Here is a 14,953-nt window from a genome sequence, read left to right on the forward strand (position 1 = left end):
AACTACTACTTGTACTACTATTCCTACTTTGCGGTTTTTCACTTATCGCGGGGCTTCAAGGTACAGATCCCCGGCGATAAACGAGGGACTACTGTAATGTGGTTGAGTCACATTTTGTTACAAGCATCTGTTAATTCAGTTTATTTTAACACTTGTATCTGCAGCCTGTGTTTATGTTGCTAAACCAAAAAAACTAGTCTTTCATATGTATTTTGTTCTCTGACATGATATATGTTGGGAAAGACCAATTTATCAGTGCCCCTCACATTGTAAGTAAACAGAACTGTTGGTTTGTAATTAAATAAAAATAGTAATAATTTTTTGTTCAGTGTTTATATATTTAGGGACTGGAATTCAGCAAATATTTGAGTTATTTAAAATGTTACTGAAGGAATTATGGCAGAATCAACTTGAAGGTTTTATTTAAGTAATGACGTCAAAACCTTTGTTTATTTTTTCCCTGTGTGTTTAAATGTCACCAACCTCTGGAAGGATGAGTCCTCCTGGTTCAGTGAGACTAACCTATATAAATAAAGGTTGAATGGGGGGGGGGGGGCAATAATGTTAAATGAAACTTTAGAAAGTTGGTTAATCATCTACAAAAAAGTCAACTCATTTTAAGATGGCTGCCATAGCTAAGCAACCATAAGAAACACAAAAATGGTTATAGCTCTGCCATTTTGACAAAATGTTGAGCAAAAGGTTTGGTGTGGTAGTAGCAGAGCATCCTTCCCATCACGTCCTCTGAACACTCCATGCTGCACAAACGCTCTGCTTAAATTGTTGTATCAACCCTGTGTTGTCTGTTAGCAAAATGTCTCATGGACGGACTTTAATGGACCTTGTAGAAACTTACAGTTGAGCAAACATCTGATACGCATTGACCTCTGGAATCAACCCAGTTCAAGATGGCCGCCAAGACTAATTGACATTAGCCAACAAAAACTCTGAATCATTCAGTTTGGAGATGAGTCGTTCACAACACATTATTTAAAAGTTTTATCACGGTTCAACCAAAACTACAAGTCTTCCTGCTCTGGTGAATCTCTGTGTTTATTTAACTCTGTTCTGAACAGATGTGGCTCCACAGCTGTTTGTCCTGGAAGTTGTCGGCTTGTTTTTATTCCCCCAGTCTCAACTAGTTCCTCTCCTTTTGGCTCTGCAACTCCATCAGCTTTAAAAAGGCTGCCTGCAAACTTTCCTTTCTGAGGCCATTTCATCAACAACTGCCCCCCACCCCAAAACCAGCTCTAGTGGACCCCCACCCTCCCTTCTGTTTCACACCACTGTGCTGGCCCCCAGCAAGTTGTCTGCTAGGACCTGCTGACACCAGCGCTGGACATCCAGGTCTGACAGCCTGTTGTGTTTATGTGTCAGTCTCTTTATTCCAAAGCTGAAGTACCCCCTGGGGGGCAGTTAGGACATATGTTGGGCACTTAACCACGCCAGTGGTCTTTACAAACATCTGAGTGCTGGTCGATCTGCTGCTCTTTGCTCCACCATTATCAAAGCAATTAAAAGGACCACATTAACCATCGATGTGGAGCTATGCAGATTAATGCAGTGGAGTTGTGTGTGTGTGTGTGTGTGTGTGTGCTTTCATTTCTCCTGCTGCGTTTCAGTGGAGGTCATTGGAGATCAATAGAGAACAAAGAAACAACACTCCCCCCGACTCCCATCAGTCATGGACTGATCAGCCTGGTGGCTTCACTGAGCCAACAAGAGTCAGAAAGTAACTTATCTTTTGAAATTACGTTTTACTGACATAACATGTACAGTTAGTGCTTTAAAGCAGCTTTTAAAGTGGAGTTGTGTGGAAAGGCTAAAAACAGTCAATGTCTTACCTGTTGTAGATAGCTCTTTGAATGTCCTCTGTTTGGTGAAATAAAGGATTCTGATCAGACTGATAAACTAAGGGTGCATTCACACCAGCCCTGTTTAGTCCGCTTTAATCGAACTCTAGCTCGTTTTCCTAGAAAGTCCGGTTCGTTTGGAGAGGTGTGAACGCGCCATCGAACTCTGTCACGGAACAAAAAGGCGAACTCTGGCCCGGTCTAAAACCTTGGTCTCTGTCCGGTAGAAGAAAACCAGTGCGGTTCGAGTACAGTGTGAATGTAAACAGACCGAGCCCCGCTCCACAAGCAAGAAGTGGAGTACAGGGCAGGGCAAACAAACACGCGTTTCTCTGACCTCATATGGAGCCGTCAGCTGCCTTGGGTGAAAATCAATATTCTCCATGGTCTTCTGCCTCATCTTCTGCTCATGCTAAGTCCATTTTTGAAAAATGACAAAATATAACTCCTAAAACTGCTAAAACTTGATGCCACTCCGTTTTTGTTTTTATTTCCAGAAGAAGAAGAAGACGTGTCTTCAGAGGTTTTGTGTTGTTTCTTTCAGTAGTATTTGGTGCAGCGCCCCCACAGGCGAGTGGGGGAACAGGTTGGTTCAACAGGTTGACTCGACTGCACAGTGCAGTGTGAATGCAAACGCACCAGCTCAAATGTAAACAAAATGTTATGAATATTGGTCCTGAACCGAGTCTACCGGACTATCAGGTGTGAATGCACCCTAAAGACTAGTCCAAGAGTGGACAGGACTGAAGTGGATTATCGTTATCCTAAAACAACTGATGTGGCTGAAATATGACAATAATCCTGCAGGAAGTGACCCAGACCGCTCCAGGAGTGATACAGTTAGCAGCTACTGCCACTTGTATTTGCAAATAACTTTGTAAAACATGATTTGCATGAACTACTGGGAAATACTGGAGATTGTTGGTTTTTAAAGAGTGATCCACTTTTATCTCTGCAGTCTTTGACTAGCTGCTGCTAGCTTGTCAATCTGGTCAGATTTAAACTTTTTATTTCTTCAAACTAAAGTCACTTAAAGGCTCCATTCACAGCTGATATTAAAATATTTTCTTTGCTAATAGATGGCGTTAGGAAAGTACTAAATCCAGGTGTGAACAACCACAATGATGCACTGAAGACACTTTCATTCAAACCATGTTTGGGGCTGATCTGAGGCTTTTTATCTGCAGACGTCTGCTTGTTTGCCAATCCAATCCAACTTTATTTATAAAGCACTTCAAACACACCCATACAGGACCAAAGTGCTGTACAGACAAGTTAAAAAGCACAAAAAAGGAATAAAATATAAGTAAAAAAAAAAACGATTAAAAAGACATAAACAGCTATGCAATAAAATTTGAAACAGTAAAAGGAGTATCACATAACAATAGGAAAATCAACATCTCACATGGTGTCAAAAGCCTTGGAAAAAAGATAAGTTTTAAGATGGGATTTAAAAACAGACAGCGAGGAGGCCTGTCTGATGTGGAGAGGCAGACCGTTCCATAGTTTAGGAGCTGCTACAGCGAAGGCACGGTCACCTCTAACCTTGAGCTTTGTTTTGGGCACACTCGGGAGCAGCGAGTGCACGTGAGGGAGTATAAAACTGTAGCAGCTTGGAGAGGTAGGGTGGGGCAAGACCATTGAGAGATTTAAAAGTAAATAAAAGAATATTAAAACTGATCCTACAATGTATGGGCAACCAGTGAAGTGAGGCTAAAATGGGGGAAATGTGCTTGTATTTACATGTGCCAGTTAAAAGACGTGCAGCAGCATTTTGCACCATCTGAAGGCGGGCAATAGAGAAGCTACTAACCCCCACATAAAGAACATTACAGTAATCCAGCCTAGTAATCACAAAGGCATGAATTACTGTTTCAAAGTGCTGACGTGAAAGGATGGGTTTTATTTTAGCTAGCTGCCGTAACTGGAAAAAGCTCAATTTAACAACTGAACTTATCTGACTGTCAATCTTAAGATCATATCCATTTTCACTCCAAGATTTGTAACGGTGGGCTTGATGAACTGGGCGAAGAGTCCCAGATTTACAGGAGGGGGGCCAGTGGTACCACCAAAAACCATCACTTCTGTCTTTTTCTCATTGAAATTTAAACAGTTTAGAGCCATTCAGGCTTTAATGTCGTCAAGACACCTGAGCAATGGATTGACAGAGTGCAGATCTGTTTTTTTGAGAGGAACATAAATCTGACCGTCATCGGCATACCAGTGGAAGGAAATGCCATGCTTCCCAAGTATGGAACCAAGTGGAAGCTGGTAAAGAGAAAATAGAAGTGGGCCCAGGACCGAGCCCTGGGGGACCCCACATGAGAGGCAAGCAGTGGAGGACACAAAAAGTCACCAAGACTGACACAAAAAGTTGGGTCTGTCAAATATGACCTGAACCACTCCAGTGCTGCACCCCTGACACCCACCCACTGATTCAAGTTAAAAGTTCATGGTCCACTGTATCAATTGTGACAGTTAAATTTAAAAGCACAAGAACAACACAGTCCCCAGAGTCAGTTGCTAAAAAAATGTCATTAAAGAGCTGATTCTAAAGCCCCCAGTATACTCCCGCATACATCCGTCCACGCGAAGGTACGCGCGTATGTACACAGAGGGTTGAGGCGTCGTACTCAAGCGTACACCCTGAGCGGCTGCAGAGCAGCTTTGCAGACAAGGGGTGTTTACCTTCGGGACACATTGAGGTTGCCGATTGGTCATTTGCTGACACGCCTACTGGATGGATTGACAGGTCAAAAAAAACCAAAAAAACAAGAGCTGGCAGCTCCAGCCACAGCGGTGTTGATATGTGTTGATATGTTGTTAATAAAAAGTTCTAAAAAATTTTTTAAAACAGGGAGCGTTGGCCCTGCAGCCCACACATCAGACCAGCCCAACAGGAAATCTCCAGACGCTCCTGCAGCCACGCTGGACCTGAGTTTAATTCGCTCGTGACAAATTCCTTCATTTCTCACCATTTCAGTCATGGCATCAATGGAGGAGGAAGAGATCACTTGCCTCTTGGCAAAAAAACAAAAGAAAAAGCCAGATCAGGGATGAAGAAGGGGAATTTAATACATTGGTGTCGCATACAAAACTGTCCGTCGCCGGGCAGTTTATTGTGCAACACCGCGTACGCAGTCATAAATATTGAGCTTTGTGCAGACGTGCCCTGCGGAGGTACGCGCGTACCTCCATGTACGGACGTATGCGGGAGTATACTGGGGGCTTAATGTTTGAATGCAAATCCCCCCCCCCCCCACACACACACACACTGAATTAACAAGACCCCACACAAGCAGCAGCCGAGTCTTGAACATTTCAGGGTAAAAAAAAAATCCCAAAAAACTATTAGCTCAGTTTCTGTCTGATTATTAAACAACCATTCTTAGGAATATTGTAAAGATACAGCTTTTTGTTTGTTCCTTTGAAAGTTTTCTCAATAAAAATGTTTGTCAAGACACTGCCCGGTGAGTTTTTCTTTAATTTGTTCTGGTTGTGTTTTTAGAACTGGTTGTATAGAAGAGATAACGTCACAAAATGTGTGACTCAGATGTTAATAATAATAATATTAAGGTTCAGATGTGTTATTTTTATAGAAATACCTAGACCTGCTGTCTTCTCACTGTGTGATGTGGCTGAGTGACATCTAACCACAAAAATATTTTAGTGAACAAACATTTTGCGTTAACTGCATCGGTCAGAGCTGTCCATCTGCCGTCGAATCACCCAACATGGATGTGAACAGAGCCTGATTCAGACGAGACATTAGCTTGTTTATCTGGTCAGACGTTTCTCCAAACTGAGGCCATTCAAAGAGCTATCTACAACAGGTAAGATATTAATTGTTCTTAACCTTTTCACAGAGCGGTGGCAACATTTTTTCTCGTAGGGCCGAATTAAGACATTTAAAGCATTTAAAGAACCACATAGAGATCAAAGTTCATGCTCAATAATCCAGGTAAAAAAAGGATTACTGAGCATGAACTTTGATGTTTTGAACCATTTTGGCTATGGCTGCCTCAGAGGAGTCGACGTGGGAGAGGGTGGGCCCCAGAAACCGTTTTATCACCGTCAAACTGGTTGGCCCACTATGTGAGTGTGCTGCTTGTGGGACTGAGTTTGTTTGGTGGCTCCTCGGACTGATGAAGTCCTTTGGATGAAAAATGAAATGTCTCAACAACAACAAAAATGAACATCCAGGTGACATGACTTTGTTGAACCATAAAAAGAATTTGAAACTAAATTTATTTTAAGACAGATAATCTGGAAGACTGTTTATCAGACTTTATTTTGCTGTGGTTTAAATAAAAATATGTCTCCCCAAACCTCTTTAGGAATATGAGATATACTTTCTTTCTATAAACTGGTTCTTGTGACAATATATTTATTAGATTTAAAATGAAGAAGATAAAACAGTTATTTTGCTTTTTGGAGTCTTTAAGGTTCAGTTTAGTTCTGCAAAGACAATAACTTGAAAAAAATAAGTTTTAACCTAAGTTTATTTATGTTTAATTTAGGCTTCCTTAAGGTTTATTGTTAGGGGAGTTTTGGTAAAGGTTAACGGATGTTTATCACTTCTAAATGTTAAATTAATGTTGAACCATGAGTGTGAGGTTAGAGGTCAGTGTTCGTTTTCTCTCTCAGAGAGGAGCTGATCTGATATAACTGGGAGGCGGAGGTCATCAGTGACTGTGAGGGCTGATGAGCATTATAAAAACACTTCTCGCACACTGTCTGTTGCAGATTCTCATGCAACTTTGAACATCTGTAACAGCCTGTCTTGTGACCATCTGCAAGTTAACTGGGTTAAAAATTATTCTCCTGCCATGGAATGTGGTTCTTTTACTTAAATAAGTTAAATAGAAGATATTTATCTAACATTTATTAATAAAATGCAGGTTTTCATAAAAGCTGTTTAATTGGGGGGCCGGATGGAAATTGTCCAAGGCTCACTGGTGGCCCTCGGGCCATATGTTGCCCATATCTGATCTAAACCATCACTTTAGGTGTTTCTGCTGATATCTATTCAACATGATGTACAATCACAACAATGGTGCGTAAGAATGTTCATGTGGAAAATAAAACAATTATTTTATGATTAAGATGCTTATTGAGTCCTACCTCATGAAAGCAGCTTGATGTTTTTTGTTTGAGAGAAATTCTGACTGTGAAATTATTTGTGCTTACACACAGGACCTTTTGCATCCTGAGATCTTGTCTTTATAAAGTCCAACTTAAACGGTGAATCAAGAACAACCAGAATGCTAAAATATATAAACAGTTTTCCTTCAAGATATTTGAATATACTTTATATTGACACCAATAAATGACCTGATACTTAATATCACAACATTAAAACACAATTGGGAGCAATGTAAATAATTTATGAGTTTACAAATTAATGTAAAAAGTGCTTGCAACAGTAAAATCCTGTCGTGTATGGCTTTAGACCATGTACAGAGATTATTTTTTATTTAGGTTAGTGTGGCTTTTTAAACAAATGAAAGTTCACTATAAAATATTTAATGTGTTTCAATTGTTTTTTTAATGTAGAGAAAAGTAACAGACCAGAACTTTGCTGCAAACTCACAATTATATTTTAATCAGGTTGGCCTTTTTTCTACAGCTGGAAGCCGAGAGATTTGATCTATGCTGGGTTTATAGAAGGTTGATGTTTGTATAAATTAGTTTTACATTATCTGAATTTAAACTTTGTCACTTCGACTTCCTCACCAAACAGTGTGGGTCAGTTGTTTCCTCCTGAAATGAACCCATGGGGGAAGTTAGAGGTGAGACATGCTGAGGTCATAAATAACCCACTCTAAACTCCTGAAGGAGGATCTCCTTCTCCCCCCCACCCTGTGGATTTTACAGCAGTCATTAGCAGCTCATATCCACTCAAGATGAAGGTGATAGGTCCTGCCTGTGTTTTTCAGCCGTGCAAAGGAACCAACGGCCCCTATTTTCATGCTTTTTAAGGCTTCATTGACATGGAGAACGGGGGCCGGGCAGTGCTTATGTGTTGGTGGGTAAATCTCAGCAGGTGAGCCGGCACTAATACAGCATCTAAAATGCATGCTGGGCCTGTCCACAACAGAGAAGAGCCCATTAGTGGAAATACAAACAGTCAAGGCTGTTCCAGGTGAGGCATGCACACGCGTCCTCTGACCATTCCCCCACTTAGTTTGCCGCATTTATGTGGTAGAAACAAATTTAGTTAGTGTTTGTGTCCCAAATTTCATTGTATTTAGGTGCAATGACAACAAAGGTCTATTCTACGCTAGAAAACCAAAATCAAATACAGGGTGTGTGCAACTTTGATCTAAAATTTACTAATTGTCTGTGGAGAATTAATTTATTTTAAAACATGAGAAAAATAAAATTATTTACATTTAAATGGCCTTTTTGAAACTGGATGAGCTAAAAGGATTTCCAACAAACTGAACCTACTTGAACATTCCTGCAAATCTGAAATGCGTATTCAAAGGCAAAGCATCGAATCACATTTTTAAGCTTTTATTTTCAGTTCACAGTACAGCTTTTAAACATGTAATTTACACATTTATTCTTACTTTCTGTACAAAAATAATATTTATGCAGGAGACAAGACAAAAAGTACAAAATAAATAGACAACAAGGCAATGAGTCAGCATGACCAGCTTTCAGTTTCCTGAATCGTCTGAGCAGTAAATTCTCTTCTTTTTGTGGTTTCCTCAAGTTGGGGGCCCCGGGCCCGCCCAGCCTCATGTGGACATGCACGTCTCAGAACTGTGAGTGCCACAGCAGCAGGTTAGGTAAAAGCAGTCTGTCATCTCCTTCACCAGCAGGAATATGAGAACAGCGGGTACTGACTCCACTCGGTCATGTTGCCATGGTGATAGCCATGATGCACAGCTTGTGAGGTGTAGTCTGCTGTCAGAGGGTGGTGTGGGGGGTACTGGGCAGGTCCAGGTCCGCTCCACTGGCCCACCAGAGGCTGCTCTGCACTGTAGGGGCTGTAAATGTGGTGGCCAAGGACCCCAGGCTTGCTGGTCTGGGCTACAGTCATGTTGAGCACTCCGCCGTAGTCCTGGGGACCCGGGAGGTGCTGCTGGGGGCTACAGTGAGAGGGACCAGCTGCTTCGTGTGTGCGAGGTTTTGATGAGTCGTGATCAGGGACTGTGGCAACATCAGGAACACGAGATTCAAAGCGACTTCGTCCTGACTCGCTGTTGCTGCCGATGCTGGAAGGCGGGGACGGAGACTTTCCATACTCGTGAGCCCTGAAGGGGAAAAGAGACGAGGATTAGTTTTCTGGGTACCAAGATGACATGATTTCCCTTTAAGTGGCGTGATGTCACCAATATTCACCTGCATGGCTGGTAGGAACCCTGAGCTGGAACAAGTTGTTCCGTGTTGTAGACATCTCTTGTGCTCACCCCAGCAGGAGAGTCGGTCCTCCCACCCTGCTGCTTCTCTGCACCCCACGGAGAGTAACGCTCTTCCTTTATAGCGTTTTCATCTTTCCTCTTGGGCAGCTCTCCTTCATCTTTGTCATAACCATCGTATGACGACTGACAGAAGCCTGAAAACACACAAATGAAGAGCTGAGTAAAACTTCAGAGAACAACAGGAACTGAGCTGGACAGCATTCAAGTGGTACCTGCTGAGTCGGCCTCTTTAGGGGTCTGGTTCAGATCGTCTGGTATCTTGGCTCTTTTTTCAAGACATGCTTGGTTTTTGTTTGCTCGCCTGCAGAGGAGAATCAGTTTTTTTTTTTTTGTATCTATAGTTGAATATTAACACCTGCCCTGATTGTGCATTCAACCAACCTTTTTTTTTTAGTCCCCTCATCCCTGAAACCCTTGGCGAATGGGTTGTGATCGATCTTCAGCCTTGTGATCTGCAGAAAGGGAATTTAGTGTTGAGACCTCAGCTGAAGGGTTGGTTAGGTTTGTTGCTGCAGAAACTAACCTTGGTGTTCTGATAGGCGGTGACTGCGGTGAAGGACGTCTCGGGGAAGGTGAAAGTCTGGAAAACACTCCAGCAGACGCTGAACAGGTCATCTGCCTGGACCACATGGAAGCGAGGGTGGTAGCGATGCATGGAGTGCAAGATGATCTGTAGAGGTGATTAAAATCAAATCATAAAAGTTTGATTTAGAAAAAAACATTTGGAAATTGTTGGTTTGCTCTCCTCATACTTACGTGTCCATGCTGATCGAGGGTGTTGTTGGTGAGCTTGAGCTTGAAGAAAGAGATGCTCTGCTTCATCCAGTGGCTTCCTGGGGCCGGTGAGTCTGGGTGGACGTAGGTCCTGCAGGGGGGTTGAGGCTCTGCTTTGCCTGCCACCTCCCACTTCTCTTTATTCCACTGCAGGGAGGAAGCAGACCGTCAGTGGAACCATTGCATAGAAAACTAATTCACAGATGCAACTTCGGCCCAACTTCCCACCATGGATTGAAAGAGTGATGGCTGGGCCAATACCACCCACAGAGACAGGGGGGTAGCAGTGTGCCCCCAGCAGGAGATAGAAAAACAGGAAGCGATAGCAGTCTTTGATGTACAATGTCAGGAAAAGGGGGGTGGAAGGTAGGTGACAAACGGGGGGGGGGGGGGGGTTAACTAGTCTGGGAGGATTGTTAACCAAAGCCTTACCTTATACCTGAAACCGTCCTCTGGGACCATGTCAACAAGGAATATGTACTTGGCACATGGGATGAGACCAGACAGATTGAGTTTACAGTGAGGAAACATCCTCCTGAAACACAAGTCATGGGTGAAACTAAGCAATGGAAAGATGTCTTTACAACTAGTACATTCCTTTGTTTTAGCTGCCTAACCTGCCCGGCTTGGTGATGATCATCTCTGTTCCTATTTCATGGAACGTCTTCCAGAGGTCAAGATCCTCCAGAGTCAGCCTGATGTTACTCTGGAGATAGGCTTCAGAAGCAGCCGCCATGGAGGTGGGAGGAGGAGGGCTGCTGAAGTTGGACTTAAGGTCTGTAAAATAATAAAAAATAAAAAATAAAAAAAATTATTCAAGTTCTAAGGTCCACTTTAAATTGCTGGGAGAGTTGGCGGCGCTCACCCCTGATGGACTGCATTCTTTGGATTCAGCACCAGCACAGGGAAACTTTGTGGAAGCTTTTTGCATTAAAGCAATCCAAATGATGGTCAAATCCAAAATGTGTATTCCTGTCAGGTGTACAGCCAAAAAAAGAAAAAAGAAAAAGTCCAGTCACCTCAGAAAGGCCAGACAGTCCCAACAGCTACAGATAGATGAGAAAATGCTGCAGGAGAGAGTGACCATGACTTTTTAAGGGGAGCCCTGCAGTAGGTGGGGCCAGGAGGGCCATTCCCAGGCTTTGAAGTGACACAGTGAAGAGTTGGGTGCCTTCTGCGATTGGAGGAGGTTGGAAATCAAAGAGACCTAACAGAGCCTTGATACCGTCCCCACAGGAAGGGGGACGGAGAAATTGCATCTTTATTAACTGCTAAGAGACTTTCAAAACAAATATGGACAGACTTCCCTTCCCTGCTTGCAGATCGGTTCTTGAAACTGTTTTAATTTCACTGACAGGACTGAACCAGTCAGAGAAAAGCCACTGGGTGCGTTTGTTTAACCACAATAGACAGAAACGGAGTGAAAGTTACTTTCAATTAAAAAAAAACAAAGAAATGTTTTCGGATAAGAACAAATATGCTCTCACAGACATGATATACATTAATGAGGACGTGTCTAAAATTCCCCATCACTTCTTGTACTTTCTCTGTCAAATTAGAGCGGGAGGGAAAGACTGTGTAAAGCCATAATGGTGTGATCATAGCATGAGCTTCTTCGGCAGATAAGTTTTACCTGAGGGCATCGGTACTAGAGGGTTGTGGTGGGGTTGTGTATTGGGGGCGTCTAGACTGGCCCGTGCTCCACCAGATAATCTCATTAGGCTGGTTTCCATTGAAGCAGCCAGTTTCTGCATGTGGAGAAAGACTAGTGTCAGGGCAGCCAGTTTGCAACACAAGCCCCAAGTCAGGTCTGAGGGGCCAGGAAGCGGTGAGAGCCCAGCATCCACAGAAAGGCCCAAACCACCACGAGTCATTCTGACAAGATCCAACCACTTCACCACAAGCTCAGATGCTCAATGCTGCATTAGCATAGAGGGGGGTGGGGATAAATCAAACACAGCTCCCTTCCTTTTCATCTTTTCACGTCTCTTTTCAGTGAGCCACCACCTTCACGACTGCTGCATACAATGTATTCTGTAGGCACAGCTCTCTTTACACCCCTGCACCAAGGGATGTTTCGGCGTAACTGTAAGCATAACAGGCTGAAAGCAGCATGCAGCTCAGTTAAGTGAGCACGAAGAGGCTCCAGAAGGTTCCCCTGAGAATACATCGACGAGCTCAGTGCAGGATCAATGTCAAATAAAATAAGGAAACCATTCTGGTGGTAATGATGCACTTAAAAGATCATTTAACTATCCTGATGAAGCACTGACCCACCCCCACACACACACCCTCACCCAACTTCAGTGGCGCTCCACACTCCATCTTTGGCCTTGACAAAGTGCGATGCGTTTTGTTTTTGTCTTTATGTGAAAGCGGGAGTTATCGATGACTTATGAACGGCTCGACGTCGCTCTCCTCACTTCAGCTCTCCTGGGCCGACAACACAGAGCTCTAATAAAGAATCTCAGGGGTCAGAGGTCACTTTTTTAAGGGGGGTGGGGTGAGGGGATGTTGGTCTTAACGTGCTGCAAGAAATTCAAGAGATCTTTGGGTCACTTGCGTCAGACATGTTGGGGCAGAGGTGTATATGTTTCAGCAGCAGCAGCTGTGTGTCTGAAGGTGACGTGTCCAGACAGAGAGCTGCTTTATGCAGCAGCACCCAGTCTGAGGGGGGTCTGGTCCTGCTGGTTATACAGAGCAGACAGACTGAGGCTGCATCCAGGTGGATTTTATAACCTCAACTCCAACAAAGTTGGGACATTTAATAGAATGTTAATAAAAGCTGAGGGCAATACTTAGCAAATTTCAGAAACACATAATTTTTACAATGGAACAGTAAACATAATGTTTAAACTGAGAAATTGTACTATTTTAAAAAATGAGGTCAGTTTGAATTAGATGTCAACAACACATTATATATATATATATATCTATATATATATATATATATATATATATATCTATATGAGAGCACACCGACATTTCTACTTTGGAGCCATGTTGTTTTAATTGATGCTGTATGAGCTTTTAAAATGTCTTGCTGTAGTATACAAGGTCTTCTCTGAAAAAACAAGCAAAGCAAACAAACAAAAGCATCATGTGCACATGTGTTGTTTTTGAACAGGTAAACATTTCTGTATTGATGGCGCCTTTTCAGACCTCGTGTGCCAATATCAGGACAGATGTTTCCTCCCATTATTATAAGGAGGATGTGGTGTTTGTTGTTTCCAAAGAGAATTTCAAAATTTTGATCACAGATTTTAAATGAGCACATAGACGACAGCAGCCTTTCTGGATGGTGTTCTAAAACGGGTTCTTTTTTTTTTGCACGACACAGCGCTTTGACCAAACTTTGTAAATGACACGGTGAATGGTGTTTAAAAATACTGATTTGTGGAAGGGTTCTTGAGCCCATGCAGTGATATCCAGAATAGAATCAAAATCATCCCAGCCGCTTCAGACTCGGCTGCGAACCGCTCAGTGAGAGTTGAAGATCACAACATAATGACACCAACAGGACAACATCATCCATAAACAGCAGAGAAAGAATCCTGAGTCCACCAAACCGGAAACCCTCTGCCCCCTGGCTGCACTGAGAAATTCTGTCCGCAAAAGTTATGAACAGAATTGATGACAACAACAGCCTTGGTGGAGTCCAACTCAAACGCTAAAGGGGTCCGACTTATTATCAGCAATGCGAACCAAACTCTCACACCAAATAGGTACTGAACAGCCCGTAACAATACTCATACATACTCATGGAGCTTCCTTCTTCTTCTTCTTCTTTCGGCTTTTCCCTCTTCAGGGGTCGCCACAGTGAGTCATCCTCCTCCATCTCTGTCCTCTGCATCCTCTGTCCTCAATCCAACTACCTCTGACACGTTTCCCTTCTCGTGGTCTTCGACTCATGGAGTCAAACTCATACTGCTACTCAACTCAACTCATGCTCCCATGCTCATGGAGCACCCCCCACAATGTACCTTGAGGAACACATCAAAACCTTCTCCAAGTCCACAAAACACATGTAGACTGAATGGGCCAACTTCCATGGCCCCTGGAGGACCCAAGTGAGGGTAAAGAACTGGTCCAGTGTTTCATGGCCAGGATGGAACTCACATTGTTCCTTCTGGATCTGAGGTTTGACCAACAATCTGACTCGCTTCTGCAGTACCCATGAATAGACCTTACCAGGGAGGTTAAAGAAATTGATGCTCCTGTAATTGGAGCACTCCCTCTGGCCCCACTTTTTTAAAGAGGGGAACCACCACCCCAGTCTGCCGATCCAGTGGCACTGCCCCCGATGTCCATGCGATGTTGCACAGGCGTGTCAACCAAGACAGCCCCACAACATCCAGAGCCTTAAGGAAATCAGGGCAAATCTATTCCACCCCCAGAGCCTCGCTGCTGTGGTGCTTTTTAACTACCAACCTCAGCCACAGTTATGGACAGACAAACCCTGAAGTCCCTTGACTCAGCTTCCTCCATGGAAGAAGTGCCAGTGGGATTGAGAAGGTCCAAGAAATATTCCTTCCACCTCCTGATGAACAGCACCCTACCTTCACTGAACACAGTTAGCAATGTGCTGCTTTGATCAGTTGACAGCTCAGCTCCTCTCTTCACCCGAGTGTCCAAAAAATGGCTACAAATCAGTTGACACAACTACAAAGTCAATCATCGACCTACAACCTAGGGTGTCCTGGTGCCAAGTGTACCTGTGGACACCCTTATGTTCAAACATGGTGTTTGTGAAGAATAAACTATGACTAGCACAGAAGTCCAACAACAGAACACCGCTCAAGTTCAGATTAGAGAGGACTTCCAAGTCGTGATCCTCCCAATCACATTGTTACTACCCATGTGGCATTGAAGTCCCCCAGCAGAATAGAGAGT

The 14,953-nt window shown here is 43.2% G+C and overlaps 1 protein-coding gene across 1 annotated transcript; it reads right to left on the reverse strand.

Moving 5' to 3' along the window:
* Window positions 1–8,673: 8,673 nt before the first annotated feature.
* On the reverse strand, window positions 8,674–10,941 carry tbx16 (T-box transcription factor 16). Its single transcript, XM_037680585.1, has 9 exons — window positions 10,926–10,941; window positions 10,678–10,837; window positions 10,493–10,595; window positions 10,043–10,207; window positions 9,810–9,956; window positions 9,668–9,738; window positions 9,499–9,587; window positions 9,207–9,420; window positions 8,674–9,118 (listed from the first exon to the last, which is right to left on the reverse strand). Exons 1-9 carry the CDS (start codon window positions 10,939–10,941, stop codon window positions 8,674–8,676), a joined length of 1,410 nt encoding a protein of 469 aa, XP_037536513.1.
* Between the last annotated feature and the right edge of the window lie 4,012 nt (window positions 10,942–14,953).

The sequence above is a fragment of the Nematolebias whitei genome, chromosome 8, assembly GCF_014905685.2.
Source record: "Nematolebias whitei isolate Nwh7 chromosome 8, NemWhi1, whole genome shotgun sequence".
Lineage (NCBI taxonomy): Eukaryota > Metazoa > Chordata > Actinopteri > Cyprinodontiformes > Rivulidae > Nematolebias > Nematolebias whitei.